Source organism: Rhinatrema bivittatum, chromosome 18 (assembly GCF_901001135.1).
Source record: "Rhinatrema bivittatum chromosome 18, aRhiBiv1.1, whole genome shotgun sequence".
NCBI classification, from domain to species: Eukaryota; Metazoa; Chordata; class Amphibia; order Gymnophiona; family Rhinatrematidae; genus Rhinatrema; species Rhinatrema bivittatum.
Genome location: NC_042632.1, coordinates 1377690 through 1394471, shown reverse-complemented (window position 1 = coordinate 1394471; position 16782 = coordinate 1377690). Strand labels below are relative to the sequence as shown.

The 16782-nt window shown below is 46.4% G+C and overlaps 1 protein-coding gene across 1 annotated transcript in view; it reads left to right on the top strand.

Annotated features, from left to right (window-relative positions):
- Positions 1-16782, top strand: part of LOC115079628 (dedicator of cytokinesis protein 2-like) — a 991955-nt gene that overhangs the window by 331543 nt on the left and 643630 nt on the right. Inside the window, 1 exon segment of the mRNA XM_029583335.1 lies at positions 10077-10192. Within this exon segment, the coding sequence (XP_029439195.1) occupies positions 10077-10192 (116 nt within the window).

The following is a 16782-nucleotide window of genomic DNA, read 5'->3' as shown; positions in this document are numbered from 1 at the left end:
GAATTTGCACATCGTCTGCGTAAAGGTAGAATTTGAGGCCCAGGTCTGTGAGGAGCTGACATTGTGGTGTGAGGTAAATATTGAAAAGGGTGGAGGAGAGAGAGGAACCTTGGGGTACACCTTGAGACAGAGGGTAGAGCATGGATTTGGCGTTTCCTATTTTGACGGCGAACTTTCTATTGGATAAGTAGGATTTAAACCATAGCAGGGCTAGGCCTGAAATACCTATTTCGGTTAAACGGTAGATGAGGTAGTTGTGATTGATCGTATTAAAGGCGGCTGAGATGTCGAGGAGGGCGAGGAGGTAGCAGTTGCCCTGGTCCATGCCTCTGAGTATGTGATCGGTGAGGGAGAGCAGGAGTGTTTCAGTATTAAGGTATTTACGGAAACCATATTGGGCTGGATGCAGTATATTATTGTTTTCAAGGTATTCTGTAAGTTGGATGTTCACAATCTTTTCCATAATCTTGGAGAGGAAGGGCAGGTTTGAGATCGGGCAGAAATTGGAAGGGTCTTTGGGGTCTAATGTTGGTTTTTTAAGGAGGGGCTTAACAATTGCTTGTTTGAGGGCATCTGGGACAGAGCCAGAAGAGAGAGAGGAATTTATAATGTCTGCGATGGGTTTGGCAATAGAATTTGGGATGGAGAGGAGGGTTTTTGTAGGTATGGTATCAGAGGGGTGAGATGCGGGTTTGAGTTTTCTGAGAATAGATTCCACTTCTTTGGAGGAGGTCAGGTCAAGGGTTTGGAGGGTAGGAGTAGTGGGGGAAGGTTGGAAGGGAGGGGGAGAGGGGGAGAGGGGGTCGTGGGAGATGGGTGTTGAAATCTGAGGAGGATGTTAGTGATTTTTGTGAGGAAGTATTGGGCGATTTCTTCGCTCCTGGCGGTGGCTTCGTTGTCAGGGACAGGGGGCTGGGAGGACTTGGTGAGGTCAGCTACATAATTGAAAAGGGCTTTCGGGTTGTACATATATTCGTGGATCTTAGTGGCATAGAAGTCTCGTTTGGTTTTGAGTGTGGTTATTCTATAATGGTGGAGGGCGGTTTTGTAGCTTGAGGCGAGTCGGGGTGAGGGGGCTCTACGCCAGATTCTCTCTCGCTGCCTGAGAGTATTTTTTAAGGCTCTTAGTTCTGCTGTGTACCAAGGTTGGTGGTTTTTTGTAGATTGTTGCAGTCTTCGTTTAGAGATGGGGCATAGTTTGTCAGCAATCTCAAGGGTTATACTGAACCAAGAAGTGATGGCAGTTTCAGGATTGGAACAGTCAAGGTTTGCAGAGGCGTTGGAGATTGCAAGTGCAAGTTCATCTCCTGGGCAGGGTTTCCTGAATGTAATAGTAGTGTTGTTTGTATGGGTTGGGGTAGTGGGAGATTTGAGTGATAGTGAGGCTTCTACGAGGAAGTGGTCTGACCAGGGTACAGGGGAGCAGGTGGGTGGGTGGGAAGGTTGAAAACAGTGGTTAGTAAATATGAGGTCAAGGGAGTGACCAGCTTGATGAGTTGGGGAGGTGACAATTTGTCTAAGACCTATTGCTTGGAGTGCAGTGAGGAAGGTCTCGCAAGAGGGGGGTGAGGGGGTGGCATCTACATGGAGGTTGAAATCTCCTAGTATAATGGAAGGAATTTCAAAGTTGATGTTGGCAGATATGAATTCAATTAAGGGGGAAGGATCCCGTTTGATGGAGCCAGGTGGGGCGTAAATAAGGCAGATCTGTAGCGTGGGGGATTTGAAAAGGCTAATTTCTAGTTTGGTGGGGGGGGGGGGGGGGAGTAGAGTGGGAGAGTTTGAGATTAAGGTGCTTCTTGGAGGCTAGGAGGATGCCACCTCCTCTTTTTTTTGGTCTTGGGATGGATAGGAAGTCATAAGAATGAGACGGGAGCTGGTTAATGAGGACTGTGTCAGTGTCTCTGAGCCAGGTTTCCGTGATGGCACAGATGTCTGGTTTGCAGTCGGTGAGGAGGTCGTTTAGAATGGGGGTTTTTTTTGGAGAGTGATTGGGCATTGAATAGAATAATAGAGAGGGTTGTGAGTCCTAAAATCTGGTTGAAAGGGGTCATGAGGATGGGAAGGGGGGTGGTCGGAGGGGAAGGAGGCGGGGGCGTCTCTTTGTGAGGGAAGTGAATGCTGCAGATATGGTGTGTAGTCATGGTGAATTATAGAGGCAAGTGAGTAAAGGGAGGGAGAAAGGGGAGGGCTGGGTTGGAAGGGGTCCAGATAGGTGTAAGGCCTACACAGGGCAGGGTTTGCAGTTTCAGTGTGTCAGGCTGGGAGATAGGGCACAATGCAAATTATATAATACAGCTTGTACAATACAGGATATACGATGTGAGCTATATAAAGCAGGTTATACAGATCAGACAGACAGTGCAGAATATACAATACAGGTTAAGCAGTGCATTTTCAGTGTGAATAACTGGGAGATAAAGCACAGGGTGGGTTCTAATACTTACAGTTGGGTGTTAGGGGTGGTGGAGAAGGTTTAGCAGATGAGCGGAAGAGGGAGATTGGAAGGGAGCCAGGATAGTAGATACCGGGGGGAGGGAACCTGTAAGTAGCGAGGATTGTGTGAGCGCAGGGAGGAGTAGTCCTGTGGCCTACTCCTCCCTGTGAGAGATAAATGTCCATGTGTGTATGTGTATAAGGTAGCGAGGTGTATGTGTGTGTGAGGGATAGAGAGCCTGTGCATGTGTGAGAGCATGGGTGTGTGTATGAGAAAAGGAGTGTGTAAGTCTGTATGGGTGTGAGTGTGTGAGAGACAGGATAAAGGGGCGGATTTTCAGCGCCCTGCTCGCCTAAATCCGCCCAAAACCGGGCGGATTTAGGCGAGCAGGGCCCTGCGCGCCGGTAAGCCTATTTTACATAGGCCTACCGGCGCGCGCAGACCCCGGGACTCGCGTACGTCCCGGGGTTTTCGGAGGGGGGCGTGTCGGGGGCGTGTCGGGGGGCGGGCCCGGTCGACGCGGCGTTTCGGGGGCGTGTCGGCCGCGTTTTGGGGGCGGGTACGGGGCGTGGCTACGGCCCGGGGGCGTGGCCGCGCCCTCCGTACCCGCCCCCAGGTCGCGGCCCGGCGCGCAGCAGGCCCGCTGGCGCGCGGGGATTTACGTCTCCCTCCGGGAGGCGTAAATCCCCCGACAACGGTAAGGGGGGGGTGTAGACAGGGCCGGGTGGGTGGGTTAGGTAGGGGAAGGGAGGGTAAGGTGAGGGGAGGGCAAAGGAAAGTTCCCTCCGAGGCCGCTCCGATTTCGGAGCGGCCTTGGAGGGAACGGGGGGAGGCAGCGCGGCTCGGCGCGCGCAGGCTATACAAAATCGATAGCCTTGCGCGCGCCGATCCAGGATTTTAGTGGATACGCGCGGCTCCGCGCGTATCTACTAAAATCCAGCGTACTTTTGCTTGAGTCTGATGCGCAAGCAAAAGTAGGCTGTTCGCGCGCCTCTTAAAATCTACCCCAAAGTGTGTGTGTGACCTCCCTCTCCCAATCCAGGACAATCTCAGGGTGACTGGAAATCAAAAGATCCCAGGTAAGGAGAGCAGGGAATTTTTTAAAAATTCTTATTAGTTTCAATTGTTTGGTATTATTTGATGTGTCTATAGTTTGAAATATTTTAGTGGTTTTTGATAACTTTTAAACATTTGTCTTGAATTTAATTATTGAATGATCTATTCAGAAGGTGATTTGAAATATTTATTCTTTTGTTAGCATAGTTTTCTCACAGGTCAAGCAGGATGGTAGTCCTCACATATGGGGTGACATCACAGGATGGACCCCAATCACGGAACACTTTTGTTCTGTGATTGGGGTCCTACTGGGCATGCCCAGGATGGCACTAACCTTGCAACCAGCAGGGGTCCCCCTTCAGTCTTCTTTTTTCCGCACAGCAATAGCCACGCAGGTTAAGGAGCTCCACAGAGATTCCTGATAGGAAATGTCCTCACGGAATTACTATTCAACTTTCTACACCACAGGAGTTCCCCTTTTTAATTTTTATGCCCGCGGTAGTCCGGTAAGTTTTTTTACCCCATTCCGGTCGATTCCCGTCGAGTTTGGCCCTCACGGTCTACTGGCCGTCAACCTCACCGCGGCTAAATTTTTTCACAGGCCATGGTGTCGGGGTTCCGTCGATGCCCGGACTGCACCCGCACAATGTCCATTACTGACCCTTACCAGGTATGTGTAATGTGTCTGGGTAGCGAGCATGATGTCCTTACTTGCACCAAATGTGCCCTTATGACACCTAAAGGTCGCAAGGCTAGAATGGAGAAAATGGAATTTCTCTTTAGGTCAAAAACCCCGACGTGGGCCATAGCATCGACGTCGTCTGAACCGACACCATCTATGTTGCACCTTCATCGGGTACCGGCCGGTGTCCGACCAGCATTGACGACTCCACGGCCATCGACAGCCTCTGTTCCCCCTCAGGAAAAGGACCAAGGAGAGCATCGAGAAAAGCATCGGCATCGACATTGCAGGTCTCAGACCGTTGACGCAGGCAAGGCCTAGATGTCGTCATTGTCTGAACTGCCATCGAAGAAAGCCCGTCCAGAAAAGGCACCGTCCCTCTCTGGTTCAGGGTCACCGAGGCAATCTTCACCGGGTCCGGTGATAGGAGCCGCGATTCCACCTCCAACGGTGGTCCCTCCGGCTACGTCTCTGCCTCCTCCTCCTCTGGCATCGGGGCTCCATGCTCCAGGTTTCTGGGATGAACTGGATCAGATGATTCAGGAAGTCATCGGCAGAGCGATGCAAGGCTTCAAGGTTCCATCGACGCCGATACCGGTAAAGATGCCTGAACCGGTAACCGATCCCATTCCTGCAGCACTAGCACCGTTACTCACGAGAATGGAAGCGCTGATCGCTGCTTTTCCTCCGATGGATCTGACGACACCAATGGACCCAGTGCCCTCCTCTCTGATTCCTCTTTTATTGACAGAAGAAGGAGAAACATTGTTCCTTCCGCCATCGGGCGTCCTTCCGATGCCTAGATCATCGGTTTCACCAATTGCATCTTTGTTTCCATCGGTGCCACCAACCCGTCCATCGATGCCCTCGGTGCCACCATCGGTGCCACCGGTGCCACCTTCGATGCCTTCGGTGCCTTGCCCGGGACCTTCAGGTATACCAGCTTTTCATCCCTCCAAGGATACTGGGGGTGCTGGAGATGATCCCTATGATTCCTGGACTGATGATTCATCTCAGGATACCAATGACTTGCCATCACACCCTCTCCTGCTGAAAGCAGGAAGCGTTCTCCACCAGAGGACCTGTCCTTCATTAATTTTGTGAAGGAAATGTCTGAAGTGGTTCCATTTCAACTTCAGACAGAACAAGATGATAGACATCAGATGATGGAGCTTCTTCCATTTTTAGATGCGCCTAAAGAACTAACATCTATTCCCATCCACGATGTCCTCCTGGATCTTCTAAAAAGAAATTGGGAACATCCTGGTTCCGTGGCACCAGTCAATCAAAAAGCTGACACCACATACCTAGTCCAGTCAACTCCTGGTTTCCAGAAGTCCCAATTGGACCAACATTCAGTGGTTGTTGAGTCAGCCCAAAAGAAGGCCTGAAGATCCAAGCCTCATTCTTCCTATCCTCCAGGAAAGGTCCTGGTCTCCAGAGGAAGCCAAACACCAGATCAATTTCCTGGAGCTACAAGCAATCAGATATGCTCTCAGAGTATTTCAGGATTGCCTCTCCAACCAGGTCATCCTGATTCAAACGGACAACCAGGTGGCCATGTGGTAAATCAACAAACAAGGAGGAACAGGCTTCCACCTCCTGTGTCAGGAAGCTGCACAGATGTCGGCAGAGGCCCTCTCCCACTCGATGTACCTCAAGGCCACCTACTTGCCGGGAGTGGACAATGTGTTGGCAGACAAGCTGAGTCACACCTTTCGACCACATGAGTGGTCTCTCAACCCCACAGTAGCAGACTCGATATTCCAATGTTGGGATTACCCTCACATAGACCTCTTTGCGTCACCTCAAAACTGCAAAGTAGAGAACTATTGCTCTCTCACTCGCAGCCAACACTCACAGCCAAGAGATGCGTTCTTCCTCTCATGGGAAATCGGTCTCTTATATGCATTCCCTCCACTTCCACTTCTCTCGAAGACTCTCGTGAAGCTATGTCAGGACAAGGGAAGCCTGATCCTGATAGCACCTCACTGGCCATGTCAAGTTTGGTTTCCGATTCTTCAGGACCTCTCCATTCGCAAGCACATTCCCCTGGGGAAGGACCCGCTTCTGATCATGCAGAACAATGGGCGCCTACGCCACCCCAATCTTCAGGTCTTGTCCCTGACTGCCTAGATGTTGAAAGGTTAATCCTGCAGCCTCTCCACCTTTCGGAGCCAGTTTCCCATGTCCTGATTGCTTCACGGAAACCTTCCACGAGAAAATCTTATCTTTACAAATGGAACAGGTTTAAATCATGGTGTTCCTCACTGTCCCTAGATCCTTTTATATATTCTACCACAAAGTTTTTAGACTATCTCTGGTACTTCTCAGAGTCAGGTCTGAAAACTTCTTCCATCAGAATGCATGTCAGTGCAGTAGCTGCCTTTCATAAAGGTGTCGGGGATGTTCCCATTTTGATACAACCCCTTGTAACATGTTTTCTAAAGGGCTTGCTCCACCTCAAACCTCCAGTGGGCCCTCCGGCCCCTTCTTGAGACCTCAACCTGGTTTTGGGTCGGCTCATGAAACCACCATTCGAACCTCTCCAATCCTGTGATCTTCGCTATCTCACATGGAAAGTGATTTTTCTTTTAGCGATCACATCAGCTTGCAGAGTTAGTGAGTTACAGGCCCTAGTTACCTACCTGCCTTACACAAAACTTCTGCATGACCGGGCAGTACTCCGCACTCACCTGAAGTTCTTGCCTAAGGTAGTATCGGAGTTTCACATTAATCAATCCATTATACGACCCACCTTCTTTCCCAGGCCCCATTACAATCCAGGAGAACAGGCTCTGCATACCCTCGACTGCAAACAGGCTCTAGCATTCTACCTAGACCATACAGCTGCCCTCAGGCAAAGTACTCAATTGTTTGTTTCCTTTGCTTCCATCAGATTGGGTCAACCTGTGGGTAAGCAGACTCTCTCCTCCTGGTTAGCGGACTGTATTTCCTTTTGCTATCAGCAAGCAGGCATTCCACTTCAAGACCATGCTAAAGCACATTCGGTCAGGGCCATGGCAACTTCTGTAGCGCACCTTTGCTCGGTGCCGTTTCCTGATATTTGTAGGGCTGCTATCTGGAGTTCTCTCCATACCTTTACAGCCCATTATTGTCTAGACAAGGCTGGAAGACAAGATTCCATCTTCGGCCAATCTGTCTTGCGCAACCTTTTTGCAACTTGATGTACCAACACCCTTCTGCCTGCCCGTTAGGGTTCAGGATGCCCTCTACAAAATTCCACCCCAGTTGTTGTGCCTGTTGCACGTCTTTGGGTACATTTGGTGCATATTCGGACAACCTCAGCTCGGTACTCACCCATATGTGAGGACTACCATCCTGCTTGATCTGTGAGAAAGCAAGTGTTGCTTATCTGTAACAGGTGTTCTCACAGGACAGCAGGATGTTAGTCCTCACAAAACCCGCCCGCCACCCCACAGTGTTGGGTTCCTTACATATCTTATTTTATTTTTTGGCACTTACTTTAGCTTTTGAACAAGACTGAAGGGGGACCCCTGCTGGTTGCAGGGTTAGTGCCATCCTGGGCATGCCCAGTAGGTGTCAGTCAAAGTTCTAGAAACTTTGACAAAAGTGTTCCGTGATTGGGCTCCATCCTGTCATGTCACCCCATATGTGAGGACTAACATCCTGCTGTCCTGTGAGGACATCTGCTACAGGTAAGCAACACTTGCTTTACTATTATGATTGATGTTTATATTTTTTAAATGTAATTATTGTATTTATGAAGCATGATAGTGTTTTTGTTTTCCCATTGTTTCACTGCATACATAGTCTGGCTTCATATGGTTTCTAGTTCAGTTTTTGTCTGTACATTTCTATTTATATTTTCTGGTCACTATTCTGTATTTGGTGAGGTGCTGTATATGTTCTGCATGTGTGACTGAGGCAAAGTATTCTGCTGGCATCTAGTTTCTGTGTAGGGATCTATAGCAGCCTGGCTTGTTCTGTTTTCCTAACAGTAGTGCTATTTTAGTATGGGAGGTTTACTATATTGTGATTGTAATTCAGTTTACTCATGTCTTTCTGAGAGCCAAGCAAGTCCATATTGAATGCATTTTACAATATTCCTAATACCATATGGGTTCCATATGTCTATTTTGCAGGGTTTTCTTGTTGGCATCACAGCAGTGCATGTACAAATAAAATACATGTTGTGATATTTTTTAACTAAGAAGACTGTAAATATCCTTTTTCATGTAAAATCTGTTATAAATACAATTTTTAATTGTGTGTGGTGAGGGCTGGGAAGGGAGGGGGTGCAAGGCTGTAAAGTTTGCTTAGGGTCCCTAATACTCATGCACTGACCTGAAGAGAGTCCATCACACACAGACTGCCACCATTCACCCATCTCCCACTTCTTCAGGGGGCAAATGCTGTGGAAACATGGGAGGCAGGTGGTAGGGTTCCTAGGAGTAGGGCAGACTTGCCAGCTTCCTAGAAATAGTAGCTCTGTCACTCTTCTCTGGGAACTCTGCTGCTTTTCCCCTTCTGCAGCATTTCAATTTCAGACTGCCCCCCCCCCCCCCCGGCCTTCTTGATGATTTGACTGTGCTGTACCTTGGTTAGGGGAAGAGGGGGGTGCGCCATTTCATTCCTTGTCTCAGATTGCCTTGAGCTGCCCTTAAGAACATAAGAACATAAGAAATTGCCATGCTGGGTCAGACCATCAAGCCCAGCATCCTGTTTCCAACAGAGGCCAAACCAGGCCACAAGAACCTGGCAATTAACCAAACACTAAGAAGATCCCATGTTACTGATGCAATTAATAGCAGTGGCTATTCCCTAAGTAAACTTGATTAATAGCCATTAATGGACTTCTCCTCCAAGAACTTATCCAAACCTTTTTTAAACCCAGCTACACTAACTTCACTAACCACATCCTCTGGCAACAAATTCCAGAGCTTTATTGTGCATTGAGTGAAAAAGAATTTTCTCCGATTAGTCTTAAATGTGCTACTTGCTAACTTCATGGCATGCCCCCTAGTCCTTCTATTTGATTTGCAGAATGTTATTGATGCCTTCCCAAGAGTTTGCTATAATGAGTTTGACTATTTTGGGGTAATTATGTAACAATCAGCAAATAGGTACATAAGTTACAATGTTTGTGTGTTTGCTTTGAAAAATATCACCCCAAACTACCCACTCACAAGTACACTTTTATATGCAAACATTTTCCATGAAAATTTGCATGTATTCTTTGAAAATCCAGAAGTCCAACCCCCTCCTCAATTCAATCCCTGGGAATACCTTCTCTAAGTCCAGGTAAACATACATATATTTTATAACAAACACTGTTTTGCTTCTGGAAATACCTTTGAAAATTACCAGCCCTCTGTGCTAAGAGAATTGTATGCTAAAGCAGCATCTCTACATAGTTTACCCTAGTGAAGCATTTCCCTGTGAGAATGCTCAGTTATTGTAAAGCAGAGGTAAGCTGTAAAAATAAAAGCAACATGGAAGTGCAGATCTGTATCCAGTTATAAGCTAAGTTTTATATTATACCATACAGTTAGATGGTATAATAGATGCATCGATGTGAGAATTTTCAAAGAAGGGATCTATGACTACTAGACACAAAACAGAACTGGAAATATATGGGCAGTCCACTGTTAGCTCCGAGCTACCTGCAGGTTACCCCAACTCCCCATAAAAAGTAGTACAGTTCTAATGGGTGCCAACAGATTTCCTATTTGTTGCCTGTGGGAATCAGCTTTTTTTAAGTCAGTATGTATTAAAAACAGCATCACAGGAAGAGGTAGTTGAGGGAGATCCTAAATCGCTATAGCAACCTTCTGCATAGCCATAGAATATGCAGGAGAGATTTTGTCTTCCTGTGTTCTGTTCTCTGAAGTATAACTTTGACTTTTCCTCTTTTAGGTGATATCAGGAATGATATTTACATTACGCTGATACAAGGAGATTTTGACAAGACGACACAGAGAAATGTGGAACTGATCATGAGTGTCTGTGATGAGGAAGGAAAAGTGATTCCTGTGAGTAATGTTTCTTTTTAACCTTCCTAGCACATAGCATATCTAAGAGGTATAAGATTGATATTCAAAGGATTTGTCCAGTTACTTGTTAGAGTTAGCCAGACAAAACTTGATGTGTGAATATTTCTCACTTCTCACCATTTACATTTTGTCTGGGCAAGTCACATAAAATGTAGCCAAGTTAAAAGAGGCAGTGTTCCAGGGGGGCATAGTTAAAATGTATCTAGCTAGAACTTGTGGCCCCTCTTCCAGTTTTATCTGAGAAGGTAGGGGTGACATTCAGTCCCAGGGCTGAGTATGCTCACAGTGCAGCAGCTGTAATGCTCCTTATCCCCAGATACTCCTGGCATAGCTTCCTGCAGCGTGCTACATCCTAGGGCCTGGTTGAAGCCCTTTTATATGCTATGCAGCCAGTGGGCACTGATTGATGATATAATCTCAGCTCTAATATAAACGGAAGCTCAGTACTACCACTCAATGACTCAGGAACAGGTTTTCTGCCAATGCCCTACCTGCAGTACTAGTTGTTTCATGTTCCTGCCCTGCTGTGTTCCAGTTCTCCCTCCTTATTCCTGCCTTGTTATGTGCCAGTCTTCCTGTCCCATCCTACCTTGCTGTCTTATCTGTGAATCATTGGTCTGCTGCCTTATCTGTGTTTCCTTGGTCTTTATCTCCTTGGCTTTGAGCTTCAGTTCATCTTGGGCTGGACACTGACCTCACCTTGCCTGCCGCCTGCCGTGTGGGCATGTGTGGCAGTCTGCTCTCATTGTGCCCAAAATAAGGTTCCATGGTAAGCCCTCACAGGTCTTCTTCTTCCCTTACTAGTGCCACAGAAACCATAGACCCATATCTCCTTGGATTTTATCTCCGGTTTACCATCCTCTGATTTCATTGCTATCTGGATTGTGGTTGAATGTTTTTCAAAAATGATCTATTTTTTTCTCTCTGAAGGACCTGCCAACCACTAAAACCTTGGCTCAATTCTTCTTCCAGCATATCTTTCGCTTCCACAGCCTTCCAGAACACATCATCAGTGACTGTGAAGTTCAATTCACATCTAAACTATGGCATGTTCTTTGCAAAATGCTTGGCATCGCTTTCAGATTCTCATCTGCAAATCACCCGCAAATCAATGGGCAGATGGAACGCACCAAACAAACCTGGGGGAGGCCATTTTAAGAACTTACACCCCTGCCAGACAGGATACTTGGGCCCAACGTCTTACCTGGGCTGAGTTCTCTTATAATATTTATGTCAATGTAACGTTGAGGTCCTCCCCATTCTATCTTGTTTTTGGCCGTCATCTCAAGCTGCCTCTTCTTCTCACCACTAACATTCACGTCCTCCAGATTCACTCTCAGGTTCATTGGGCCATATCCCATTCTGTGTCAGATAAATCCCGTGGCCTATAAACTGAAATTACCACCATCCTTACGGATCGCCAATGTCTTCCATGACTCTCTCCTCAAACTAGCAGTGTTCATCCTTTACACAAAAAAGGATTATCTACCCTCATCAGTCACCATGGATCCAGATACTAAATACCAAGTTAGGAATATCATGGACTCAAAACTCATCTGAGGCAAACTCCATTATCTGATCGTTTGGGAGGGTTATGGACCCAAGGAATGCTCCTGGGAGCCTGTGGAACATGTCCATGTTCCAAAGTGAATCAGCAAATTCCACTAGCTCTTCCCCCATGAGCCCAAGCCTAGGTGCCTGGGGGGTGGGGATTAGGAGGGGGAGTACTGTAACGCCTCTTACCTCAAGACACTCGTGCTACATCCTAGGGCCTGGTCGAAACCATCTGTTGTGCCCGTCGGTCGCAGACGGCTGCGACCTTTGCTACTCACCTCATTTTGCCCAGTAGCCTTGATCCTGGCTAAGATGGCCATCTCTGCCTCTGCACGCCGACCTCCTTGGCGTTCCCGGGACGGCGAGGGCAATCCTGGTCGCCATCTTGAATCTGGAGTGACCCAGGGCACGTGCGCGCACGCGCGCCTGCCTCCTTCTTGTGCACATCATTGCAGGAACCTCGGGGGCATCCCCTCTGCATGACGTCACTGCCTATGTGTATTTAAGCTAACCGGATTTTCCTACCTATGAGTTAGCAAGGATTCCATCTTGCTATTCCTTTCTTTGAGACGCTTCGCATCGCTGTACCGGGGTTCCTGGCTGAGTGACTCAGGTACCCGCTCCTCGGGGGTCTTGCTGCATTCAGGGCTATCCGCTTCTCAGAGAGCCTCTCCTGCCTGTCTCACCTTCTTCAGCTATGTGAATTCTCCTGCTTTGGATCTCCGTTGCTGCTACTACGTATTCTCTACTGCATTGTGAGTACAAGACCTACTCTTCGTTACCTCATCTATCCTGCTGTGTAGGATCCTCGGGTTACCCCGCTCTGTGGACCACTGCTGGATCCACGCTGTCTTGTGCCAATTGACAACACCTACCTCTTGCTTACCCCGCGCTGTGGACCATTACCAGAGCTACAACACACAAGCTACTTCTGAAGCAAGTACTTTCCAGGTTACCCTGCCTTGCAGACCACTACTGGATTTACGCTGTCTTGTATCAGTTACTCACATCTGCCTCCGGCCTACCCCGCACGACGGATCACTACCGGAACTACCACGCACAAGTTTATCAAGAAGCAAAATTCCCCAGGTTACCCTGCTCTGCAGACCACTACCGGAGAATCCATCCCAGGTCTTCTAATTCCAGGACAGAGTTTACAACCTGCTCCTCAGATTTCTCTTTGCTGTATAATAAATATTCTCTGACTCCAGTGTCCATCACTACTGAGACCCCGCCTGTCGTGGAGAGTCCCCACAGGGCTACTCCCTGTGGGTGGAGTCAGCTCTCTCCATGACTCAAGGGCTCACAAACCAAGTTAAAACATAACACCATCTGCACTTCCTGAAGCCCTTTTATAGGCCATGCAGCCAGCTTTTCCTGTGGGCACTAGTTTATTTAGATTTTATATTCCACTTTTTGACACTTCAAAGCTGATTATATTCAGGTACTGTAGGTATTTTCCTAGCCTCACTGGGCTTACAATCCAACTTTTACCTGTGGCAAAGGAGGGTGAAGTGACTTGCCCAAGGTCACAATGAGCGGCAGTGGGATTTGAACTCTGGTTTCTGTGGTTTATAACCCACTGCTTTATCCACTAGGTTACTCCTCAATAGTATAAAAGGAAGCTCTGTTCCACCATCCAGTGCCTCAGCATCAGGTCTCCTGCCATGCTCCTGCCTGCAGTACTAGTTCCTTCATGTTCCACATTGTTTCTGCCTTGTTGTGTTCCAGTTCTCCTGCCTTTTTCCTGCCTTGTCATGTGCCAGACTTCCCATCCCATCCTGCCTTCCTGCTTTGTATGTGTCTCCCTGGTCTTCGTTTCCCAGGCTTTGATCTTCAGTTTCTTTTATTTATGCAATTAACAATTTTATTGAACCAGCAATACAGTTATACAACAGGACACAATATAGTTCCAAGAACCTGGAACACAGTGAACATTTCACCAGCACATAAAGTGATATAGTTGGAACACACTTTTATGATACTCCCTTAACCCCTCTTCCCTTCCCCTCCCTTTTTATTTGCTCTTCGAAATGTCCTCTAATGATCAAATCACATTTACTTGAATTGAGTAGCCTCCTGTGGCTTCTTCTTGTGCCTCCACTGTTCATGTGGCATCCAGATCTTTTCAAAGATTTTTTACCTATCTCCTATAAATTTACCCCTGTAATAAATTCTCCCCAAATGCTTACATAATCTTTCCTCTGAGGGTATATTTGGTTTTCTCCAATTGCATGCTAGTTTGCATCTAGCCACAATAGCAATTTGTTGCAATAGAGCTGTCCTGGTTAGATCCAATTCAAGGTATATTTAGCAACAAAAACACAAGATGGCGCCATCCATTGCTCCTACCATGTGATAGGGGCCGACCAATGGCACCGGTAGCCCCTGTGACATAGTGAGGGCAAAGGCTATTGGCGCCATTTTGAATACTGGCAGCCGACGGCCCGAGTGCAGGAGATCGCGCCAGGACCCCCGCTGGACCACTAGGGACTTTTGGTAAGTCTTGGGGGGGGGGGGGGGGGGTCAGGAGGGTGGGGGGTTGTAGTTAATTAAATTTAAAGAGTTGGGATGGGGGTTTTTTTTGGGAAACGAATACATAGGTAACTAATGAATGGATCGGGGTCCCCCGAGAACGGATGCAACGGATCTCTCCCCCTGTTCTATGTAAGACAACTTTGTCACTGTTTTTTATGGTTGCAATGTAAACCGGAGTGATAATTAACTCCGTTATTTGAACTTCGGTATAGAAAAGTTATAAATAAATAAATTTGGCTCCCCATGAATACGAATACCGAATGGGACAAATCTGTCCCTGCTGCACATCCCTATTATTTACTCTTTCAGATAATAGAATGACTAGGGGGCACTCCATGAAGTTAGCATGTGGCACATTCAAAACTAATCGGAGAAAGTTCTTTTTTACTCAATGCACAATTAAACTCTGGAATTTGTTGCCAGAGGATGTGGTTAGTGCAGTTAGTATAGCTGTGTTTAAAAAAGGATTGGATAAGTTCTTGGAGGAGAAGTCCATTACCTGCTATTAATTAAGTTGACTTAGAAAATAGCCACTGCTATTACTAGCAACAGTAACATGGAATAGACTTAGTTTTTGAGTACTTGCCAGGTTTTTATGGCCTGGATTGCCACTGTTGGAAACAGGATGCTGGGCTTGATGGACCCTTGGTCTGACCCAGTATGGCATGTGCTTATGTTCTTACAGATCCCAAAGACACACCACTGTTTACCTTTTTTCCACTGAGAAAACTGGTCATTTAATCCTGTTCTGTTTCCTGTCTTTTAACCAGTTTGCAATCCACGAAAGGACATCATCTCCTATTCCATGACTTTTTAGTTTTCTTAATAGGGGACTTTGTCAAACCCTTATGAAAGTCCAACAGACCACATCTACTGATTCATCTTTATCCACAGGTTTATTACCCCTTCAAAAAAATGTAGTAAGAACATGAGAACATGCCATACTGGGTCAGACCAAGGGTCCATCAAGCCCAGCATCCTGTTTCCAACAGTGGCCAATCCAGGCCATGAGAACCTGACAAGTACCCAAACACTAAATCAACTTAATTAATAGTAGGTAATGGACTTCTCCTCCAAGAACGTATCCAATCCTTTTTTAAACACAGCTATACTAACTGCACTAACCACATCTTCTGGCAACAAATTCCAGAGTTTAATTGTGCGTTGAGTGAAAAATAACTTTCTCCGATTAGTTTTAAATGTGCCACATGCTAACTTCATGGAGTGTCCCCTAGTCTTTCTATTATCCGAAAGAGTAAAAAACCGATTCACATCTACCCGTTCTAGACCTCTCATGATTTTAAATACATCTATCATATCCCTCCTCAGCTGTCTCTTCTCCAAGCTGAAAAGTCCTAACCTCTTCAGTTTTCCTCATAGGGGAGCTGTTCCATTCCCCTTATCATTTTGGTAGCCCTTCTCTGTACCTTCTCCATCGCAATTATATCTTTTTTGAAATGCGGTGACCAGAATTGTACACAGTATTCAAGGTGCGGTCTCACCATGGAGTGATACAGAAGCATTATGACATTTTCCGTTTTATTCACCATTCCCTTTCTAATAATTCCCAACATTCTGTTTGCTTTTTTGACTGCTGCAGCACACTGATCCGACGATTTCAATGTGTTATCCACTATGACGCCTAGATCTCTTTCTTGGGTAGTAGCACATAATATGGAACCTAACATTGTGTAACTATAGCATGGGTTATTTTTCCCTATATGCATCACCTTGCACTTGTCCACATTAAATTTCATCTGCCATTTGGATGCCCAATTTTCCAGTCTCACAAGGTCTTCCTGCAATTTATCACAATCTGCTTGTGATTTAATTACTCTGAACAATTTTGTATCATCTGCAAATTTGATTACCTCAATTGTCATATTTCTTTCCAGATCATTTATAAATATATTGAAAAGTAAGGGTTCCAATACAGATCCCTGAGGCACTCCACTGTCCACTCCCTTCCACTGAGAAATTGCCCATTTAATCCTACTCTCTGTTTCCTGTCTTTTAGCCAGTTTGCAATCCACGAAAGGATATCGCCACCTATCCCATGACTTTTTACTTTTCCTAGAAGCCTCTCATGAGGAACTTTGTCAAATGCCTTCTGAAAATCCAAGTACACTACATCTACCGGTGATTAGTAAGACAAGTGATTAGTAAGACAGTGATTAGTAAGACAAGACTCGCCTTGGATAAATCTATTCTGGCTGTGTCCCATTAAACCATGTCTATCTATATGTTCTATAATTTTGTTCTTTAGAATAGTTTCCACTATTTTTCCCAGCAGAAGTTAGGTTCTCCAGTCTATAGTTTCCTGGATCACCCCTGGAGCCCTTTTAAAATATTGGGTTTACATTGGCCTCACTCCAGTCTTCAAGTGTTCAAGATTTAAACAAAAAGAAAACATACAGCTTTTCTTCTCTGTTAGAATCTAGCTCTTAGTTAGATTTAGTGTCACATATAATCTCTGG